Genomic DNA, 22,515 nt, shown 5'->3' with positions numbered 1-22,515 from the left:
CGAATCACTGAATTTCACATATGCGTGCATATATCTGAAATATTTGCATTCGATGAAATGTTGATCCCAGAAATGAAGCATAGATCATGCACCCCTTTTCCAGAGTAATGTCAAGTGGTGCTGGTGTTGGTAGAAATCTGTGTAATAAGAATGCACAGTCAGCTATAGAGGAAACCACTGAGTGCCTGCACTCTATAGTGTGGTCAGAGTGTATAGGGGCTGAAATGGGAGGAGGGGTTTCTTCTCTTGTCTGAACTTTGATCACGTTGCAATAACATGTGCACATGCCACGTCTTTTTTTTTTTTAAATAAAAGTTTCAACCATAAATGAACATGCCAGCATTCGAAACCAGCCCAGTTAGTGGCATGTTCTTCTACTTTCCTAGAAATCAGCACAAAACTAGGTCAAAGGTTTGAGCGCAGGAACATTCAGATCATCAGGAGCTCTCATGTAAGGAACACGTACTGTAAAAAGACAGTTTAGATAGTCTACTATGAGATAGTAGTCATTACATAACTACAGCAATGGTAAAACTGATATATTTGCTAAATCATCACTGGAAAACTGTTAGTCAGAGCCAAGAACGCTCTGTTCTCTGTGCTGTCTGATAAACAGTGTTTTTATGTCTTAAGAACTAATGAGATCCAGACAGACAACAGTGGGTCAACAACACACATTTTTCTGAAGAAACATGTCGAAACATAACAACAAATTATACTTTCCCCTTTATATTCGTTCTCTCCATTAATTAATTTTGGTTTCTTTGTCTGAGTCACTTCTTAAGGAATTCATTCAGTGGAAACCTACAAAACAACATCTCATCTTGGATTTACTCGGAAAACCATCGGTGATGACATAATGCTAGAAAGCATGTTCCGTTCTTTTCATTTAATTATCTATACCAAATCTCATCCTCTCCACCCACACATCTTGGTGCAAAACAGTGTCTTACAAAAACACCGCAACTATATCCAGTTTCAACCGTTCAATTCCAGAATCATCTTTAGCCGTTCCCACACATGGGAAAAAACTACAGCTGCAAAATTACATCGGCCGCTCTATAAATGCTGTTTGTTTCTGAAGTCTGAAATAAGAGAGAACGCTCAATGATGCAGCATTAGAGCATCAGGATTTATAGCTCACTCTCGGGCGACCTCGCATTAGAGATATGACATAAATATAAGTAAATCAATAAATGCCCCTTACAACACTGTAAGGGCTCTTTGGAGACATACAGAGGGAATATGAAACCCTGTGGTTAGAGGTTAGAGGATGCTCATCCACAAAGAGAGGACAAAAACATGTCCACGTGACTTTGAGTGAATATGCTTTCAAAGCACATCAAATAACAAATAAAAACAGTCCGTTAATATCAAATAGAAATGTAAAATGCATGGATCTACTGTGCGATTTGAACCCCTGATCAATATTATTACCTTTCCCGATTATGAGGAACACAAAAGTGGAGGTTGAGGTCACGTCTCAAGGATGCGTGTTTGGCATATCAATTCAATTAAGTTTTATTTATAGTGTCATATGACAACAGAAGTCATCTCAGGACACTTAACACATTGCAGGACTAGAATACACTCGTGATTTTTCAGAGTTAATACATTTTCAAAGTCCCAACATCACCCAGGGGCAAACATTACAGCGACAGTGGCGAGAAAAACTGCCTTAATAGGCTTTTAGGCAGAAATCTCGTGCAGCCCAGGCCTTTGGGTTCCAACTGTATTTGGTGTTGGTGGTAGTATAGTAGTCCAGAATAGTGGTCTCACATCCCCCCAAAACATTATTCCAACTGCTGCATTGATTTTCACCTGCATGCTAATGTGTACCTAGCCTGAACCTTGACCTCTGACCTTGGCCTGGTCAGTGCCGTGCTGAAGATCACCCAGGAAGTGTGTTAAAGAGAAAGTGATTGGGCCACTAATGGAGTCCATCAGCTTGAGAGCCCTAGTCCTCTCATACAGGGAGGTCAGCTCAGTCCGCTGAGGGTCACCCGTTCCCTTGCTGGGTTTCTGCCAGTGGACATGAGTGCTGTGCGGTCATGGAGGCCACTTCACCACAAGAGGAAAATTGTCCATTAAAATGGCGCAAACAATAGCTAATGATTTGGCAGTAAACCACGTGCCTTCTTTCAACCCTCCATCAATTTAGCCATCTGCAACGTTCTCCCTCAATACCAGACCAATTTCAAAAGCCGTCGTCCCCGTTAGTCACTTAAACACAAAGACATAGAAAGATAGGGTTGAAAAGTGCCAAACTGACCCCTTAAATCTGTCTGACTGCTGAGATCAAAAGACTGAATCTGGCTTGTGGTTTGGTCGTGAGCTGCTGCTCATCTCGTTTCATGACACAGAAAAGAAAGAACACTCATCCATCACTGTGCAATAATAAAACAACCATTCTTTAATCCATTCATCATCTGCAGTGGTTGATGTAAAAACTGTTTCTTCTCATCCAGAACAGAACATGACTCGCACCCGCTGGATCTTTTAATCCAATCTGTTTGGGGCAGGTCTGGAGACTGAACCAGGCTTGACTAAATTACATCTCCAGCCAGAGAGCTGCCTCCTGCTTCATTAACCTGCTCCATCCCAGAGGAATGGCACTTTTGCTGCTCTTAATTTAATTTCCTTAATCTCTTTGACACTCAAACCCACTACAGCTGCTTGTGCGTGGCAGAGGGGTGTCAGGCCCCGAGGGGCACATGGCTCATCTGGTAATTCACTTTTCTTCTTTTTTAACTTGAAAAACAAGTATTTTGAAATTGTACATTTATATGTTGCACCATATAAACACATCATGAACTGAGTCCTTGTTGGTCTGATGATGTTTTTGTGTGTTTGGATCTCAATAGTCTTCCTCAGAGGTGTTAAAGAATGTGCCACTTCGTTGTTAAAATGCTTTTTGCCTCAGGAACCTTGCACTCAATGTTTGACCAGACTACACTAGCTGCTCTGTGAGGCTGTTGTCTGCGTGGGCTAAATGCTAACACGGGGCTTCCAAGTTTCACCAAAAGGTAGGAGTGAGATTGTGTGTTTCGGCGACCCAAAAACCATCCATCCATCATACCGCTTATCCTGTATTCAGAGTCGCGGGGGGACGATCCCAGCAGACATTGGGCAAAGGCAGGGTTCACCTGGATAGAACGCCTGTCTATCACAGGGCAGACATGTAGAGACAGACAACCATTCACACCTACAGGCAATTTGGAGTCATTAATGAACCTATCCCCATCCTGCATGTCTTTGGACTGTGGGAGGAAGCCGGAGAACTCGGAGAGAACCCACGCTCACACGGGGAGAACATGCAAACTCCTCACCTGAATGCTTGTTTGTCTCTACATGTCTCTACAGGGTGTACCCTGCCTTCGCCCAATGACAGCTGGGATCGGCTCCCCCGCGACCCTGAATACAGGATAAGTTGTAGACGATCGATGGATGGATGGATGGACAGCGCTGTGGAATGAGCGACAGTGTGTTGTTCATGTCTTGCTCGTGCTCACCTTACAGCATCTCATCAGTTTGCATTCCTGTCTCTTATGCAAACATATACATACCGCATGCACAGTAGACTATCTTCTTCTTTTGTTCTTTTGTGTGCTTAGTACAATGATGTGCTCCTCTGCACAAAGGTTCCTGAAATAGTGCAGTAGATAGATAGATAGAACTTTAGCCCCTTTGAGACAGGCGTTTCCTCTGTAATGGTGGGAAGGTGAGTTAAAAGTTGCCTCGAACCGTTGCGCTTAGATATAACTTTGTTTGCGGCATAACTCTGCAACGGTGTCTGCATTTAGACAGTATAGCACCCCGGCTTTGCCGAACGAGTGAGACGTCCCACTGCACAGCCGGCATCTCGTCTATGGACTTGTTGGCCGTTTAAAAGGGTCTAGAGGCGTAATATTCTGTTACTCTTTTCCCCTCGGCGAGCGTTTAGACTGACGATGGGGCAGAACAATGGCAGAATACTCCCGCAACGAAAAGGAGCAGTGTTCTTAGCTGTGTTCTTAGCAGTGTTCTTAGCTGCTGGCAGGAATGCCAGGAAACATCTGAGTTCACCTCAGTTAAGCAATGCACACCTGTTTGGCTTCTTCAGTACGTGTTGTTCAGTGCAGGCTGGCATCACTTTGGCAGCGTAGGTATCTGGCGTCATGAAGCCAAATAAATCTTGATGTGGTTTTGACTTTGTGAAGGCAGAACAATTGGGTGGGGTTTAATTGGGTTAGGTGCTGAGTGAAGTGCCACAGTGATATTTGGCACTCGGAACTGAGGATGTGGCCTAACAGTTTGAAGTCCTACTTGGCTATTCTTAATTTCCTTAATAAGTGAGTTTGTATTTTTTCTTTTACCTACATAAACAAGGTGTAAGGGAACACAGCAGGGACAGGTGCTTGTTTTGGCAAAAACAAGACGCTGTTTACCGTACCACAGAATGATTGGCTCAGTCGATACGCTGGCTTACTTGTTGAATGACACAAACTGTCCCTCTGCATGTCAACACGTGCTGAAGATAAAACCATTTCACAATATTTCCCCTCACTCCAGAACTGAGATATGGGCAGCTGCTAAATGTGGACAAGCAAAGCAGGGCAACAGCTCTGAACTCACCGTCTGGTCTGAAACTTTCTTTCCTTAACTCTGGTGATTTAATTAGAGATGTTCTTGCCTCAAAATGTGCCTTAGATTTGATAGATTATCTCAGGCAATTAATTTCCCTTGAAGATTAATGTAATCTTTGTGAAAAAAAGGGAAGGCGGACATGGATCTGTTTGGGAGGGGGCTGCTTTAGTGGATACCGATGAGGGATGAGGCTCCAGCCCCCCCTGTTGGCAGACACAGCGTTTTTTTGAACAGCAAGCACAAGAAGTGTGATTTTGGTGTGTCATAATCAGGGACTTTCAAATGACGTTACTTGTTGGACTTTCTTACCAAGCTTGAGACTTCCCTCCTTACATGGCCCTGACATTACGAGGACTTTACGCTCTCAGGTACACTGACTCACTTTCTCAGCCTGAATCAAAAGGCCCTGGAGATTTCCTGCCATTTTTCTCTGGAGTGTTTTCTCTCAAAGAACAGGAAAGGCAGCTCTGTTTCCCACACACTCACAGAGGTTCGGATATCAATGCCGTCTTACAGTACGACCGCTGCAGCAAACAATCTAGCAGCTGCAGAGTCATTGTGAAGACTTTGTGCTGCAATATGTCACACTAAAGTAACAATTCATGGTTTGTACCTTTAAGAGGGAATAATGCCTTTGCAACATTATGAGTGTAGCCTCTAGCTGCTTGTAAATGTCTTTTAGCACTGATTGTAAGAGCAGGATATTTTGTTGATACAAGATCTGTGTTTTCATTTAATTTAAGTTGAACATCAACACGTTTAATCTTCTAACCACTCCCATTCTCTGGGAACTTAATGTTGAAATGTATTTTCTCTCATGGAATGAAAAGGCGCTTATTTAACACACTTAGACGAAAAAGCAAATTTTGCAATCAACGAATTAACAAACTCATCAACATAACCCTGAAGGCGTTCTAATGTTGACCAACATAAACATTTTTTCAAATACGTTTTCATTTTCAGTCTGAGTCAAATGTTTCCTAAGTGTGTAATGGCAAATAATGATGCTTTGTTTTTGTTTGGAAAGTTTTATCCCTTTGAAAAGATTGTGTTCTCATGTTAATCAGCCGATTGCGGCAGAGTTTCCTGTTTAAATAGATTCTAATCGGGCTCTGTGAGAACATATGGTGCTGTGTGGATTGATGTGGAGCCAATTGAAACTAAAAGAAGACGAAAACACAGATGCTTCAAAGGCCAATGGGTGAGACCCTTGGCGATATTGTTATCAGTTCCCTGTAATGCATCGGATAAAACGTTCAGATGTTGAGGGACTAATGTGGATTTGCATTTTACATGAATCATCGTAGCTCCAGGAGCCTGTGATGAAAATGTAGTTCTTGTGATTTTCCATGCAGGAACTTGTCATCAGAACTTGTCACTTGTCTTGTCTTGCCGTAATGGAAAAATCCAATCAACAAAAATATCATCACACCTAACGTGGAATTCACGTCAGTCAGCATTTGTTCCATGAGTCACAAAAGGCAAGGTAGCATTTGAAGTATGACCTACTTTTAATAGAGATAACTCATTGACAACGCCAGAGGCACTTAATCGTGACACATAGTAATAATTAAAATACACATTATATGCAAATCCACAGTTACTTAACATTTAATTTTCTGTGGAAATTCCACTGTTGTAACACCACTATAATAATGAATAATATGATAATTCCTATTCAAATCAGCTGCTAATGACGGGTCTGTTAACATTCACAATAATGAAATTATATAGACATTATTAGTAATTTATTATTAAATTATATTATTATTATTATTATATTTCGAGAAATACACTTTCTTGATGTTAGATAAAAAGATTGAACCCCATCTCTACAAGGCAAGGCAATTTTATGCACCTTTCAACAACAAGGCATTCAAAGTGCCAACAAAACAAACAAGACAGGCTTATCTATCTGTAACACTGGGCCTGTGTGGCTCCTTTGACAACATTCCATTGGCCTGGCAAACAAAACATAACACATATTGTCACATTCTGATTAAAGTTAAAACAGCTAACATAGAAATGTCTTGTGAAATAACCATCACTCTTACAACTTCTGTGTCACGTAGCCCATTGCACATAGCATAACATAGCATAACACCTATTGAGAAAATGCATGTTCAGGGCCTATAAAATGTGAGTTAAATCAATCAGTTTATTCATTTCATGCTCACAGTCATCGCGCAGATCAATTGAAGGATGCGTCTTTGAATGTTTTGGAGCAAGGCTACTGTATATCCCTGGCGACATGGAGGACAGACCCCCTGTGATGCTCTCTGGAGGGTAAAGCAGGATTAGTCCACTGTTCCTGGACCCCCGCCAGGGTTTAATGGAGCAGGAGTAACTAAATTGATGGGTCTGCTCACTGGCCAACAAAAGCCCACAAACACTTAGGCTTTACTTAGAAATTGGGACATGCTGATTTACTCTAAGCTGGTTCAGATCAAAAAAATACAATACTGGTTATAATATGAATTCAGATTAACTGCAAATGCTCTGATCCAACAAAAAAAAGGCAATGCATGTCTATCCTCATTTACACCATTGCAATTTATTCCCAGATGTAGTTTATGCTTTCCTGCAATAACTGGTTACAAGTCAAGAATGTGAACAACAGGGGTCAGCTAAGAGGAAGGGCACGGTGGGGGAGATTCACACAGGTTTGAATTCCCATGAATCACTTGGTGCCGTGACCAAAAGGTGCTAGAATTCGATTTGTCCTAGCTGGGAAGCAGTTTGTATCCATTTGCTAGTAAACTGGAGAGACACATGATATGACTTTCTCATGAAGGAGAAACCTCACACATAAAACGAGTGCACTGGGCAATATTAGGAAGTTATGAATGCAGGATTTAGTCCCAGGCTGAAATAGCCATTGACTTGATGGATTGCTTTGAAATATGGGACAGACATTCATGGTCCTCGAATCCTAATGACTTTGGTGATCACCCAACTGTTCCTATAGTAGAACAATTGTTAAAATTGTGGTTTTCAAGTCTCAACATCTATTGGTTATTGCTTGTTTTCATTAAATTTGGTAAACATATTCATAGTCCCCTCAGGGTGAATCCTAATGACTTCTCTAGCACCTTTATCAAATGAAACTTTGTATTTGTCCAAATATGGTGGTTCATGACAAAGTACCTGAAAAAACGAACGATGTTCCCATCAGCTTCAGCTGTACTTTATTTAGTGCTAATTAGCAAATAGTATCATGCTAATGCATTCAACTAAGATGGTGAACATGGTAAACATTATATCTGTTAAAGTCCTGCATGTTAGCTCTTTCACTAACAGCTAACACTTGCTAACACTTGCTATTACTATTCCTACTACAGCTATTCCTACTGCTCACAGAGCTGCTAGCATGGCTGTAGACCCCTAGTGTTAGCTTTGCTCTGACAGCATGCTGTCTAATTCTAATCACTTTCAGTTGCCCATTTGATGTAATTAATATATAGTAGTAGAACATGCAAAAAGATGTGTTCATGTGCACCACTAAAGGTGTTAAAAACATACTAAAAAGAATCACAACACATGCTAATCCACCATGTTTTATGTCAAATTCAAGCACGCAGGTCAGGACCCTTAACACCAGGATGTCAACAGTATAACACAGATTATGTTAACTACATGTATATCAAGTGACGGTGCGTCCTAGCCGTGACCCTAAAGTCACACCTAAACTAAAAAAGAAGGGGGAAATTATTTCCATAATGTGAGGTCTCATGTGTGATGAAAGCACCCACCCTGCACTAATCCTCACCATTTAAGAGCCTATGCAGTATCTACTTAGAGAGACATTATGCAGGAAATGTTATGCAAATGGCTTGTTTGTTGCTCCGTCTCCGTGTCAGCCACTTGTTTTGTGCCCTGTCTACAGTGTGTCATGCTGATCTCTGGCTTATAGATGAGCGTAATCTTTTAACACCTATATGGCGGATTTTTCTATTGTTGTCAGATTTAAGATGCAACAGAAATTTGAGTCAGTTACCAGGTTTGCTTTTTTTTAACAACCAGAGCAATACCTCATGCAGAAATGAGAGGCATTTGAGTTATTTATATTTGCATGAAATCAAATGAATCAGGCAACATGTGTGGAAATAATTTTGAAGCGTGCTGTGTGTAGGTCTATGCTGGGGGCGCTACCTAAGCTGCACACATCGAGAGACCCTTACTAAGCAGATTACCTCTCTAAATCTGTGTCAGGATACATTTCTGTATGTCTAGTCATGCAAAGAGCAAAAGAGCGTGAGAATGCAGGACCAAAACATGTTTACAGTATCAGATATGCAAGCCACGGACTATCCCGACACTGAGTCATGGTATAAATCATAAGCACGTTGCTGACATCTGCTGCACAAGTTGGTACATGAAACCCTTGCAAACGTATTTGGATATAGTTGCAGAGTGCCTGAAGAGTTACTGGTTGATCTATGATGATAAAAGTGGTTGTTACAGGAAAGAGAATCTTTGGATGTGGAGATATTTAAAGACCGTTTCCTGTGTTTGACATTTACCTTGGATTAAGGAACACAAGCATTGTGAGTCACAGCTGCCAGAGGAGTAGCATGGGAGCTGAGCTGGCAACATGGGGGGGGGGGAGGTTACCAGATGTTGTCCTTCTACCATGGGGAATAAACTATATCACTCGCAGTGCAGGTGGTGGGAAAAAGGGGGAGCGAGAAAGGGAGAAGAGAACGAGTGAGCGAGAAACAACGGCAAACAGGAAGCAGAGGCCGTACAACACAATGCACGCAGAGTTTCCTGCAGGCTCAGACAGATAAGGAGCAACACTTTGTTTAAAGCTGTATTTTCACCCACAAACGTTTCCCAATCTTGAAAACCACATCTTGCATATAATTCTTATGCACTGCAGCTGTGATAATGTGGATTTTGAGTTTTTGAGCGTATACTCTCAGCTCTAATAACTCAAAACAATATAACTGCAGTGGTGAGTTTAATAAAGCAAAATACAGAAAGACAGTCTAATTATTACTAATACCATAATGACAACCTACACCTACTTCATTAGGTCAGGGGCCAGATTCAAGGATTGCTGTGTAGTGATGATCTGAAGGCTTGACCATCATCATCATGATCACCTGCTCATTTCTTATCTTTGTAAAAACAATTCTGGATCTCAGTTGTGCAGCAAAACCACTTCTTTGCAAAACAGGCAGTGCAACTTGGAGAAACTACATAATAATGTCAAACAATGCAAATAAAGACTTTTTATAGACATTCTCTAATAAGTAGCCTTTCTACTTCCGAAATACATTGTGATATTAGAAAGAATGCCAGTGAAGCAGTCGCCATTGAGGCTAAGATAAACAGGGTTAATGCCCTGCTATAGCATTCATGATATATTTAAAAACTCCTCTAGTATATATATATATATATATATATATATATAGTGTTATTCATTGTACCGATGCACGAGCCAGGGTGCGTCTACAGTGCTCATTCCAAAAGATCATTACTTTTTCAATTACGGTATTGTTATTGTTATTAGTATATTTGTCATGGAATTGTGAGTTGTTTTTTTTATTTTCATTAAATTCACACTATTATCCGTGTGTATTTATGAACCCAGTCACCCCGAAAGAGACAGGATGAAACATGGCACATGAGGTTTCTGCTGTAAACCACAGCTGGTGACAGCCTAACAATGCCCCCTCAGCGGTAGCCTACCCTTTGCCCCTTTTACATGAGAGAATAAAGCTGCCTTCAGAAAGATTCATTTATGGATCTAAAAAAATTAGGACAATGTGACAAAGGAAAATAAAAAAAAGATGTGACACCAAAGCTACTGACGTTTGATAGAAAGCATGGATCCTGAAACGAGTGCTTACAATTACTTAAGTGACTTCTGAAAGGTATTGTGTGAAACATGACAGGACAAATCCCCACTTGAAGAACAACAATACCCTTCACATTACGCACATAAAATATTATGTGTCCGCGAACCGTGAATTCTCGTTGTAGTTTCAGAAGAAACTAAGAGTTAAGTGCGAGGCGGACGCCAACATGCATAAGTCAATTCTGGTGCAACACCCCCCTCTATGTACCAATAATGGTATTACATTCAATTATTTAATTAATTAAGTACATTAGCGAACGACAGAGACTCCCCCAAAGCCCCTTAACAAAAAATGATAACATTACCGAAATATAGTAGGCTACACAATAGTTTAAAGACTATTTGCTTAATGATATCCACGTACAAATCAGCTGACTTGCACTTCTTGGTGGGAGTGACTATGTTAATCAGCATCAAACGGAAACAAACAAAGTGCTGGGGCATCACTCATCTGATTGGGCGCCTTTGTTCTTTCAAATCGAGGTGTCCTCTCTCCTTTATTGCCACCAACGGGCCCCTGGGGGAGAAGACATCCTTTACAGTAATGCTGCACTCCTGCATGGACTTTCAAACTGCTGGGATAATGGAGTGATAATATATATATTTTTAAATAAAATGGCCCATCAGAGACATGATAAACCAAACAGACTGAGAGAAGAGCTGAGCTGCATGCTGGTTGGTGATGGAGCTGTGGGGAAGACGAGCATGATCGTCAGTTACATCTTCAATGGATACAACAGCGAGTACAGACAAACAGCTTTTGATGTTTTCACTGGTGAGTAAGGTTATTTTTTTAAAGTTTGATGGCTGCTTCACTGAGATATAAAACTGATTTCTCTTTCAGGTTCGGTACATGTGAATGGAGTTCCAACTCGTATCAAACTGATAGATACTGCTGGACAGGTAAATGCTCCATACCACATTGTGATTTCTTCACCAGACCAGTTCGTCCTTTCCTCCTCATGTCTCATTATTTGATTTGACAGCACGAGTTTGGACATCTTCGCTCCCTGTGCTATGCCCATGTGGACGTTTTCATCCTTTGCTTCAGTCTGGTCAACCCCGTCTCCTTTGACAACATCGCCTCCAAATGGATCCCACAGATCCGGGCCAGCAACCCGACCTCTCCGATCCTTCTGGTTGGAACTATGTCAGACCTTCGCCACAATGTGGACGTCCTTATTCAACTGGACCAGCAGAACACCAAACCAGTGCACTTCAGCAGGGCCAGAAGGCTGGCACACAGGATCAGAGCTCATGGCTATGTGGAGTGTTCGGCTCTGACACAACACAACCTCAAAGACGTGTTTGACTGTGCTATATTTGCAGCCATCAAGCACAAGCACACTGGCAAAACAGCTAAAAAGCTCAGCCTTCACAAACGATTCAAGACTTTTTGTGATTGTGGATGGAGGAAAATCTTCAGATTCATCTGATGTGGGACATTTTTTTTTATCAAAATATGTCTCTACAGAATGAGAATTGTGCCCTTAATCAACATCATTTAAGATCATTGACAATCTGCATTGACATTAAATGAAAAGTGAGAATTTTAATCCTACGTATCCTGCTCTTGTTTCCCTTTCCCTTTTTCATTTTATATTTGTTGCTGTTGTTCATATTTTTGTGTGTATGTGTGTTAAATGTTTGTTATAAATGCACTATGCAACACTTCTAGCTTCTGTGTGTTTTTGTGTCGTTGTTTTTAAACTTGCTTTAATTAATACATTTGAAAACGGTGTGTAAATCCTGGAGTGGAAGGTAGTCTACTGTCAGTGAAGAAATGGAGGGAAAACACAAAGTGCTATTTGAGACAAATGGTCACCTGCTGATCCTTTGAAGTGCTAGTTTACAAGACAAAGGACATTTAAATCCATCCTCTGTTTCAAGGCTTATGCTGAGGCTTGTATTTCGAAACAGTCGCCAACATGGAATTGTCTTTAGTAAAATGATCTACATTGTATTTTTAATTATAGTAATTATCTTGGTAAAAAATCACTTATTACAAAGTATAATAGGCTACTCTTTAAAATGTATTCCATCATTTGGAGCCATTTGCTTTACCAACTAAGGTTTTATTATTTCACATTGTCTGTAGCCACAGCAAAAAGAAAACATTGAGGAGAAAAACACAATTAGGCCCTGCGAATAACATGCATTATCTGCAATGTAAGCTTGAATATGGGGGGAGCGTCTTGCTTTCATCTTGTAGTAATTGATGGTACTTTACTTTTAGCATACACCCAAGAGGTTAAACTGGTTCGAGTGGCAATAGGAAAGACTGGGTGTCAAAAATGTAGACTATTCAGTTACTTCAACAATTATTATACACCTAAACCCTACAGACAAAGGTGTCATTTTGGTTTACAGCAGTAAAAGTTCGACTCTCTGAGTTAAATGGCACACAAGTTGAATTATGTAAGCACAAGAAAACATTTTGGAAGCTGCAAAAACACTGAAGACTCATCTCACAGCTTGCCTGTTTTATAGAACTACATTTCCCATCATGCAACATCGCGTTACCCTGCTCTGACCCTGTGACTGAAAATAATCTGATCAGCTGATCTGACCTGGCAACAAAATAACGTAGCTAGAGAAACCTACTAGGGAGGGGGCGAAGAACAAAACAATGACACTGCTCGGAAGGATTCAAACACAGTAGCAATTTTTAAATACTTTATAAAGCGAACAGCGCGGATTTCCCTCCCGTTTTTAAATAAAAGTGTCCGCCGATACACAACGAGTCGCTTTTGACATCGACTGGTGTTTGTTTTTGTTGATGTGTTGTTACAGCTCAGTTGACAGACTGGAGGCTAGCCACTAGTCTGGACGCCTATGAACTGTTGGGGCTTGCTGGTCCGCTAATTGCAGCTTTCTTTTATTGAAAGTTTCAACCGACCGTCGACACCAACTAGTTGTAAGCTAAGTATTGCTGCTTGCATGCCAAATTATCTACCGAGTTTGCCAGCGGGCTATTGGGGGTCAGTGTGCTAGCTAGCCTGTTGTTAGCATCAACATTTGCACATTCATCCTTTAAGCGAGAGTTCATTGTCTCGGTCGGTACTGCCTCGGTCGGTACTGTATACCTGTTTATGTTTATGTCCATGCACTATTTCAGAGTTTTGTCCGCTAACCTTCGATATAATTTATGTAACACGGCAGCTAAATGCTAACTTGGTTCACGAACAAGCTAACTGTTAGTGGTAAAAACATATCGAGTGTAACTCAAGGAGACAGCTGTTTCTGCTTCGTTGCATCACCGTTTGTTGCACTAAATATTACTATTAAGGTCAGATTGATAGATCCTGTTATTGTTGAGTTAGTTGTTACAGTCAGTGGATCACCAACTCTGTTACCATGCAGCTGTTTTAAGTTGATTTAGCCGTTGTATTTGGTCATTTCAGTTGCCAGTATCACCGGATGTTGTACATTTCACATTAACTGCTATTGGAAATAGCTGGTCCTGTTGTCAAAGCTGTTCCAATAAGCACGGCTCTGTATTCAAGTTTACCTTGTAAGAAACAATGAGTGGTCATGGCTCATCTTCAGAAAAGGGAGTCAACACTAGCCTAATATGTCAAGAGAGTTATGCCTGTGGTGGCTCTGAGGAGGCTGCGTTCGAGTGTGATGAATGCAAAAGCTTGCAGTGTGTTCGTTGTGAGCTCGAGCTCCACAGTCAGGAGAGTCTGAAGAACCATGAGCGGGTTCAGATCGGACCCGGGCATGTCCCTTACTGTGACAACTGTAAAGGAGGCAATGGAGACAGTGGCAAACGCCGTAGATCTGTGGTCCGCTGCCAGAACTGCAAAGTTAACCTGTGCCAAGACTGCCAGAAACGCACCCACAGTGGAGGCAACAAGAAGAAACACCAGCTCACATCTTACCCTCCACCACCGAAACCTGCCGAGGTCAACTCTGCCCAGACGTCTGTCCCGCCCGCTGTTCAAACAGCCGATGAGACCAAATCTCAGAGAGCAAAGCTTCTGGAGAAGATTTCCAGTTTTCTCTTGGTCGATGAGAATGAGGAAATGCAGGTGAGTTCTGCAAAAGTCACACTTGTCATTTATTGAAATTACTATAATATATATAAGAATCAAAATACAAATCTTCACTTCTAAACTCTTGTGTCTCCCAAGATAAAAGAGGAATCTTCATTTGTAAAGAGCCTGAGCTGTAACCCTGACCAGCTGCTGAAGGTGGTGTCCATCTTTGGCAACACAGGAGAGGGCAAATCTCACACCCTAAACCATGCGTTCTTCATGGGCAGAGAAGTGTTCAAAACCTCTCCCACACAAGAGTCCTGTACGGTGGGTGTGTGGGCGGCATTTGACCCCTTCCGTAAAGTTGTAGTCATCGACACAGAGGGGCTGCTTGGGAACAGTTCCAAACAGGGCCAGAGAACCCGTCTCTTGCTCAAGGTGCTCGCCATCTCCGACCTCATCATCTACCGTACCCATGCTGACCGTCTCCACGACGACCTGTTCAAGTTCCTCGGGGATGCCTCGGATGCTTACTTGAAGCATTTCACCAAGGAACTGAAGGCCACAACGGCCCGCTGTGGCCTGGATGTCCCTCTGTCCACCTTGGGCCCTGCGGTGGTCATCTTCCATGAAACCGTCCACACTAAGCTGCTTGGTTCAGGTAAGATAATCAACCCTTCTGTTACTCTGAAGTCCCGCTAGTAATGGGTGGAGTGTAATTATTCATCTATTACACATTTATTAGATGAGTCAACGATTTAAATTTGACTGGAAAACGCCCAATACACACAAAACATTGTGACTGTATGACCGTGAATGTAGGTGTGCATTAATGTAAGGAACAAGAAGTGACACATTTAAGGATTAAGCTTTGCAGATAATTACATGCTTAGTAAATAGCCTACAAGCCTACTTTTGCATCACAGGAAATGAAATGTGGAAACACTGTGTAGCAAAGTAAAAAACGTCACATATTAATAGCTGTAGTCGCTTGATACTTGAATGACAATGCCAGGATTTGCATGTTTTAGTCAAGTTGTTACAACTCATACTTTATGCTATTGTCAACCATTTTCCAATGCATAGTTTTAATTGAATTATTTAATTTTAATTTAGGGAATTCTCTACAATTTAAATGTAGTCACTGCTTGTGTGAGAGAAAAAACATTCAACATATTATAGTGGTACATGTGATTTGTTGTAAATGTGCTAAAATATTTAGGAACGCTGGTATGAACCTTCAAGACATGGGAAAACAAATGTAAATGTATATTAAGTATGTTGTTTTTGGGACTGTTTTTTTCTGTTGCTGCAATATTTCATAATATTTTGGTCTTGCAAAAAATGGACAAAGCACAATATTTTAGGAATTGTGTTGTATCGGAATTAAATGCTAATGGATATCTACAATACATACTGATTACACTAACCTGTCTGTCTGTGTCATGTTTTAGATAAGTTGGCTGAGTCCGTGGATCGGCTGCTGTTGGAGCGCTTCAAGAAGCTTTCCCGTTTCCCAGAGGCCTTCAGCTCTATCCAGTACTGGGGTACGCAGACCCTCAGTCCCCCGACTGACTTCCGTGGCCTGCAGAATAAACTGGAGCAGCTCCTGGATAACAACGCCACCCGTTCCCCACGCACGCCCCTAGTCATCTTCAAAGCCCTGCAGGTAGGTCTGGAAAGTGTTTGAATAGCAGCCAGCTACCTGTCTGCTTCAGACTGGCGCTCTCTTGTTGTAAAGCTAGCATTGAACTGAATTTATGCATAAACCTGGATTCGGGAAATGAGCACAACTCAAAGTTGAAGCTTGTAACTATTAAAGTATCATTTGTAAATTGGATGTATACTGTTTCTGTGCAACATCACTGTATAAAGAGGAGGTGCAGCACGTTGTTTATTCTTGGTCTAGCTCATTTCTACTGGTTCTTGTTTCTTCCACAGGCATTGAGTGAGCGCTTTAATGGGGAAATTGCAGGTGAGCTTGTAGCCCACAACTGCTTCTTTCCTGATGAGTACTTCACCTGCTCCAGCCAGTGCCTCAGCTGTGGGTCAGTACCTTCCTCCATTTAAAAAATTAATAAATTGTATCCTCCTTGAATCTGTTGCCTTTCTGATCGTTTAACATTCTGATGTTTTACTTTTATCCCAGGTCTGGCTGCAAGAACAGCATGAACCATGTAGAGGAAGGAGTGTGCCACGAGGCAAAGCATCGTTGTTGTTACTCTATTCAGTATGATAATCGCATTTACACCTGTAAGGTAAGCAAAGTTGCTAGCCTATATCACACCTAATCATTCTCTCTATACCATTGGCCGTGTAATTATTCGTGTTCCATGACAGAAGAGTATAAAGTAATTGTGTGGTGCATCACTTTTAGGCTTGCTATGAAGGGGGAAAGGAAGTGATAGTTGTCCCCAAGACCTCAGCCTCCTCGGACTCTCCATGGATGGGCCTCGCCAAATACGCCTGGTCTGGGTGAGTAGCAGCCAAATGACTTGCAGCATCGTGTGTAACAAGGCTTGGGTTAAGCTTATTTGACCTTTTACAGAGCCAATTTTAACGCTGGTGCTCCAGACTCTAAAAAATACAATTTTTCTTTTCATGTTAGCTTACATATTCCAAGTAATACCTCATATACATACATTTATATTTTCACAGTGACTTGTACATTTATTTGTCTACTGCATGTTAAGGTACGTTATTGAATGTCCCAACTGTGGCGTGATCTATCGGAGCCGTCAGTACTGGTATGGAAACCAGGACCCTGTGGATACAGTTGTCCGCACTGAGATCCAGCATGTGTGGCCAGGGGTAAGAGAAACGAGCTAATGAATTCATCTGATATAGATTTTATTTCCTTAATTGTCTCTCATCGTACAGACCTAGAATTATGGCTAGAGGTAACCATTTATCTATGATGTTGTAATAACCTGTCTGCTTTCTGCAGTCAAATGGCTTTTTAAAGGACAATAGCAATGCAGCGCAGCGTCTTCTGGACGGAGTCAACTTAGTGGCCCAGTCCGTGTCGGAGCTCGGTGTCAAGCCTGCCAAGGCCGTCACCTCTTGGCTGACGGATCAGATCGCCCCAGCCTACTGGAAACCCAACTCCCTCATCTTGGTGAGTGACACACACAGCCCCACCCCCTGCCACCCGCCACCAACAGCTAAGTCAACACTTTCGTGTTCATGTTTACTGTCTGTGGTGATCGGTGCCCATTACACAATATGTGTTTGCAGGTCATCAGATAAAAGTTAGATCCTCTTCCCTCTAGCTCTTGGTCAATAACACCCTTGTTGTTATTGTTCTTTTTTCTCTTCTTGTACAAGGTCTGCCATAAGTGTCACGCAGTCTTCCAGGACAACGACACCAAGCATCACTGCCGTGCCTGCGGGGAGGGTTTCTGCGACGGCTGCTCTTCCAAAGCTGCACCCGTCCCCGAGAGAGGCTGGGGTCTCGCCCCTGTCAGAGTCTGTGACGTCTGCTTCGAGCAAAGAGCTTCATACGCAGGTACATACGCTCTCAATAATGTTTCAATGTTTCAATGTTTGCTCTTTTGTGTGTAACATTTGGGCGAGCTCGTCTTGAGCAAATATATTTTCTCGATGCAGAGCTGCTTGAGGCAGAGCTTGAGGAGGAAGAAGGTGGAACCCTCGCCAGGAAGGTTGGAGAAGCGGTCACCAACACCATTGGGGTTGTGGTCACTGCTATTGACATCCCACTTGGTGAGTGTTGCCCTAAACAAAACCCAAAGAGGATTGTTATGCAACAGGAATAAAGTGCCCAGTAGAGTGAATGAATACAATGCCCTCTGGTGGCAGAGTAAGAAGGAGAAGCAGTGAGGTTTTTGTTTCTAGTCTGTACTCTCAAAGTCGGCAAGGCCTCCCTTCTAAGGAATATGGGACGCCCTCATGGCCTAGCTGTTATAGAGCCTGTGCAATTACCAAAAGCTTGCAATCCAAGCAGGGACAATTGATTCCCAACCTGCTTAGTATGCTCTAGGGATGTCAGTCCTGATTCTGATTGGATATCAGCCGACACCGAGTACCGATCCGATACCAGTGTCTCAGTAATACGCTGTATGCCTCACTGTGTGGAAGTGACTAGGATCACTCTTTAATGTGCAAGGAGACATGCAGGCTTAAGTTAAACATTGCTTTCCTAACTTTGTAAAACAAAATATAACACAAAATACATTGATAGAAATGAATTGTTATGTATTAAAATTTGAGTCAGTATCGGACTGATATCAGTACTGGTATCCATGCATCTCTATTATGTTCTACAGCTTCAACATCTATTACTGAGTAGTCTCAGATTACTGAAATTTTACGTTTCTTGAGCATAAGGTTAAAGGTAAAATTTGCATTTGACTGACTTCCTGCCAATAAAAGTTTTTATGGACTACAAATTTAAACTCCTCCTACAAACACTTGCGACAGAAACTCAGACTGCCTTTGACAATCAATTCTGGACATGTCGGTCGCAGTGCTTCCATGTAGTAGTGCTCAGCTACCTAGGGTTTAACGTTTCCGTTCTTCTATCTATTGTTTAGTATGTGTGCTAAAGTGAGCTAGATGACCAGTTACCCTGTTTAATAATTTATTTTTTCGAGACTTCATGCTGTAAGCTCATCCTTTAGTTGTTTATTTGTTGAGTCAATAATGTGAATGTTTTTAGCTTTCTTGACATGACAAACATAAAGATCTCTCATAAGACTGTTCAACAGTCTGGATCAGTCACTCTCTGCAAACATGTCTAGAATGCACTTTGGTCTAGTGTTTATGAGAAGAGCATTTACGACAGCCAATGTGACGCATTTATGTCAGGCTAATCCAAAAAATGTTTTTTAATTATAAAAACTGTCTCTGCTGCATGGGATCAGAGTAATCAGTGTAAAATGATGTACTCTCTCAAATCATTGCCCTTATTTTCCTTTCAGGTTGTTGTTTCATATGTGTCTCAAATCTGTTTGGAAAAACTGTTTAAATCCAAAACATTGCCTATTAACGTAGACTGCACTGGTGCATGGTCCTACTGTAGAATTATATTGACTGGTTAAATAGATGAATACGAGTTAGATAACCTGATATCCTGCTGAAAACCTCTCCAGATTCATCACCACCCCAAAAATACCTCAAAGCAAGGTCTCCTCCAGCCACAACAAAATCCAAAATCTTGTTTCCATGGATACCCCAACCAAGGCAGTTATGGACTTGAGGTTACGCTGCAATTTTCAAAAAGTAGTGAGAAAAACAAATCTCCTCTAAATTTAAGGAATAGCTCAAACTTTTGGGAAATAAACATTTCAGCGGAAGGTTCTCTGCTGGACTTCTGGATTTCTTGGCCAAGACATCCAATGATTACAGGAAATCATTGCTCCCAGCCAAGAAGATGTCCGGGAAACAACCCCTCGTAAAACCACAACTTGCTGCTGTCACACATGTTTTTACACATGTTATTGTACAGTTTAAACCAACAAGATATATGATATAGCTTAGGAGCTAATAGGTATAATAATAATAATTTGTACATTGATATCCTGATAATGATAGGAGTTTTCCTCTGTTCCCTGTTTTTATGCTAAGCTAACCTAACAGACATGACAGTATAATAAATCTTCTCAGCAAGAAAGCAAATAAGCACAGTTCTCAAAAGTTTGAGCTGCTAAATGGCAGCACTATAAAGTTACTGTCATGTGCTTTGCAAATATAAACGTTTTGCCTCATATTCTAACAGATAGCATGCTTGTGTGTGTCTGTGTATTCATATTACCCTGTAGGTCTGGTGAAAGATGCTGCCCGACCTGCCTACTGGGTGCCTGACCAGGACATCCTTTCCTGCCACAACTGCCAGCGCGAGTTCACTGCCAAGCTGTCCAAGCACCACTGTCGCGCCTGTGGCCAAGGAGTGTGCGACGACTGCTCCCCGGAGCGCCGGTCGGTTCCGTCGCGGGGCTGGGACCACCCCGTGCGCGTGTGCACCAGCTGCAACCAGAAGCCTGGAGACCTTTAACAGGGAAGGCCTTCCTTCCTCAGAGCACCGGAGAGAACCACTCACTCACTCAGCTCGCAGTCTGTCACTGCTTTACCTCTGTTAATGTAATGGTTCTGTCTTGTGTCTGTGGAAAGGAAGTAATTAGGCATATATAATATGACATAATCTGACATTTAGCAGAGTTCCTGTGGCCTTTGTAGAACAGCCAGAACATGTGAGTTACTTGAGTGCGAAGCCCGCATTTCCACTCTGATTATTCACAGAGTGAATATTTTGATTCTTATTGACACAAGTCCCTAACTTTACGTTAAATAATGCTGTTGAGCTATTTTTCTATCAGAAAATATATAAAAAAAATGTTTAATTTAAAGAATATTAGATAGTTGAGAACCCTGCGGGGTTGGTGTTATTAGTTTCCAGCGATTCTTATTTTTGAGTATTGTTTCTCTGATGTCGCACGTGTAATGGCAAGGAGATATTTTATATCCGTGCAGGCGTAACTGCAGGTTCCATTGCATGCTGTATTGCAACATTTTAGTTTTTGCACTATGCCTTTTTTCAGCTGTTATAGGCTGTTGCTTACATGGCCAAAATCCAGATATTCAGATGATCAAGTAGTCTGTCCCAAACAGAGCTAAACATCTACCACAGTAGGTCTAGTTTGTGGATATCTGGTGTGCCAAAAATCATTCAGGTCACTGTGTCTGTGCTGGTATAATGTTTATATTTTATCATGTAATTTGTGGTTGTATGAAGACATAGAACTATGTTAGAGGAGTGCACATTTAAAAATGTTCAAAATGATTTATGCATTGAAGACTTTAAAAAAAAAAAAGTATAGCATGCATGACCGTCTGAGAGATCCATGGCCTTTTACTTGTTCAGAGGATGGTCTCTGAATGAACCTCACTATCTCTTTTACCAAGCAGCAATTTAGCATATCCATGTTATAAAATGTTTGTATTTCATGTTCAAATAAGTTTTCTTGACACATGGATTTTAGTGGTTTCTAAATATTTGCAGTTGTTGTCCACTTGGTTGTATGGATATTGTTATGACACTACGCTTCCACGCTTCATAGACACATTTTAATTCTGTTTTAGCTCATCACAGCGTTGTTATTTTTTTGTTATTATAAATCCATTATTAATATTGTGTATATTCTTTTTTTGTTTTTTGTTTGACCTGAGTTACTGTATGGATATTTATATACACTTTGTAGCGACTGTATGCAAAGCAATTTTCTTCCTATTTAGTTTTTTTCCCTTTTTGTCTAAGTATTATACAGAAAGATTGATGTTCGAATGTGGCAATGAAAAGATTTTGAACCATATTTAGTGATTGAGAGCTTTACATCTGGATATCATACCAAGCACAAGATGATGCCTTTGAAACACGCTTGCATTTTGTCGTTTTTTTGTTGATTGTAAGCTTTGTAGATAAAGTTAATTCTCTCTTTGCTCCTAACGTGGAACTTTTTGGTTCTGATGTCTTGATGAGAAAATGTTGTGTCTGCTTTGTCTGAAAATAGATCTCCGTCTGAATGTTACATCACACACACACACACACACACACACACACACACACACACCCTCCTCGGCGATGCTAATATTGCACAATATAGAATAGGAAATGCATCATGTCATGATTACTTGTACTGGAGTTTATTCCCATGTTAATTGTGCAGTCTGTTGCCTCAGATATACTCTGCATTTTTTAAGTGATTTTTTTTTTTTTCCTTTTTTTGGGCAGCTTGGATGCGATCCTCAACATGTATCACCTCCAGACTACAAATTAAGCAGGAATTATTGATGCATTCAAAGCAGCAATGATGTATGGATACTAAAAATTAAAGTTGTATCAGCTCCCATCTCTCAAAAATAACAATAATAACATAATCTGGAATTGCCTCCATGTCTTTAGTGTGTGTTTGTGTGTTAAAATATGCCTGTGTCAAACCTCTTACTGTACTGTATGTGGGAGGAATAGATCGTGTGCACGCCTGTGTATTATGAGCCTTGCTTCCACTCCTCACCAACACTGCAGCT

General features: G+C 41.3%; 2 protein-coding genes across 2 annotated transcripts; both read left to right on the top strand.

Annotated features, from left to right (window-relative positions):
- Positions 1–11,107: 11,107 nt before the first annotated feature.
- On the top strand, positions 11,108–11,928 carry LOC311015984 (rho-related GTP-binding protein RhoV-like; the record flags this gene model as incomplete). Its single annotated transcript, XM_084013429.1, has 3 exons — positions 11,108–11,267; positions 11,337–11,395; positions 11,479–11,928. 3 exons carry the CDS (start codon positions 11,108–11,110, stop codon positions 11,926–11,928), a joined length of 669 nt encoding a protein of 222 aa, XP_083869555.1.
- Positions 11,929–13,097: 1,169 nt separating this feature from the next.
- Positions 13,098–21,880, top strand: LOC311016246 (zinc finger FYVE domain-containing protein 1-like). Its single transcript, XM_084013839.1, has 11 exons — positions 13,098–14,526; positions 14,629–15,133; positions 15,927–16,141; positions 16,414–16,520; positions 16,622–16,730; positions 16,850–16,947; positions 17,166–17,283; positions 17,420–17,590; positions 17,800–17,980; positions 18,082–18,195; positions 20,253–21,880. Exons 1-11 carry the CDS (start codon positions 14,017–14,019, stop codon positions 20,483–20,485), a joined length of 2,361 nt encoding a protein of 786 aa, XP_083869965.1. The 5' UTR covers positions 13,098–14,016; the 3' UTR covers positions 20,486–21,880.
- The last annotated feature ends 635 nt before the right edge of the window (positions 21,881–22,515 follow it).

The sequence above is a fragment of the Eutrigla gurnardus genome (assembly GCF_963514095.1).
Source record: "Eutrigla gurnardus genome assembly, chromosome: 7".
Classification (NCBI taxonomy): Eukaryota; Metazoa; Chordata; class Actinopteri; order Perciformes; family Triglidae; genus Eutrigla; species Eutrigla gurnardus.
This window is presented reverse-complemented; position numbering and strand designations above follow the sequence as displayed.

Bases quoted from the DNA above. Each gene is read 5' to 3' on its own strand.
- LOC311016246 (XM_084013839.1), top strand. From the start codon at position 14,017: ATGAGTGGTCATGGCTCATCTTCAGAAAAGGGAGTCAACACTAGCCTA. The intron at 16,731-16,849 runs GTAAGCAAAGTT...CATCACTTTTAG, and splicing joins ATCGCATTTACACCTGTAAG to GCTTGCTATGAAGGGGGAAA. The intron at 17,591-17,799 runs GTGAGTGACACA...TTCTTGTACAAG, and splicing joins AACCCAACTCCCTCATCTTG to GTCTGCCATAAGTGTCACGC.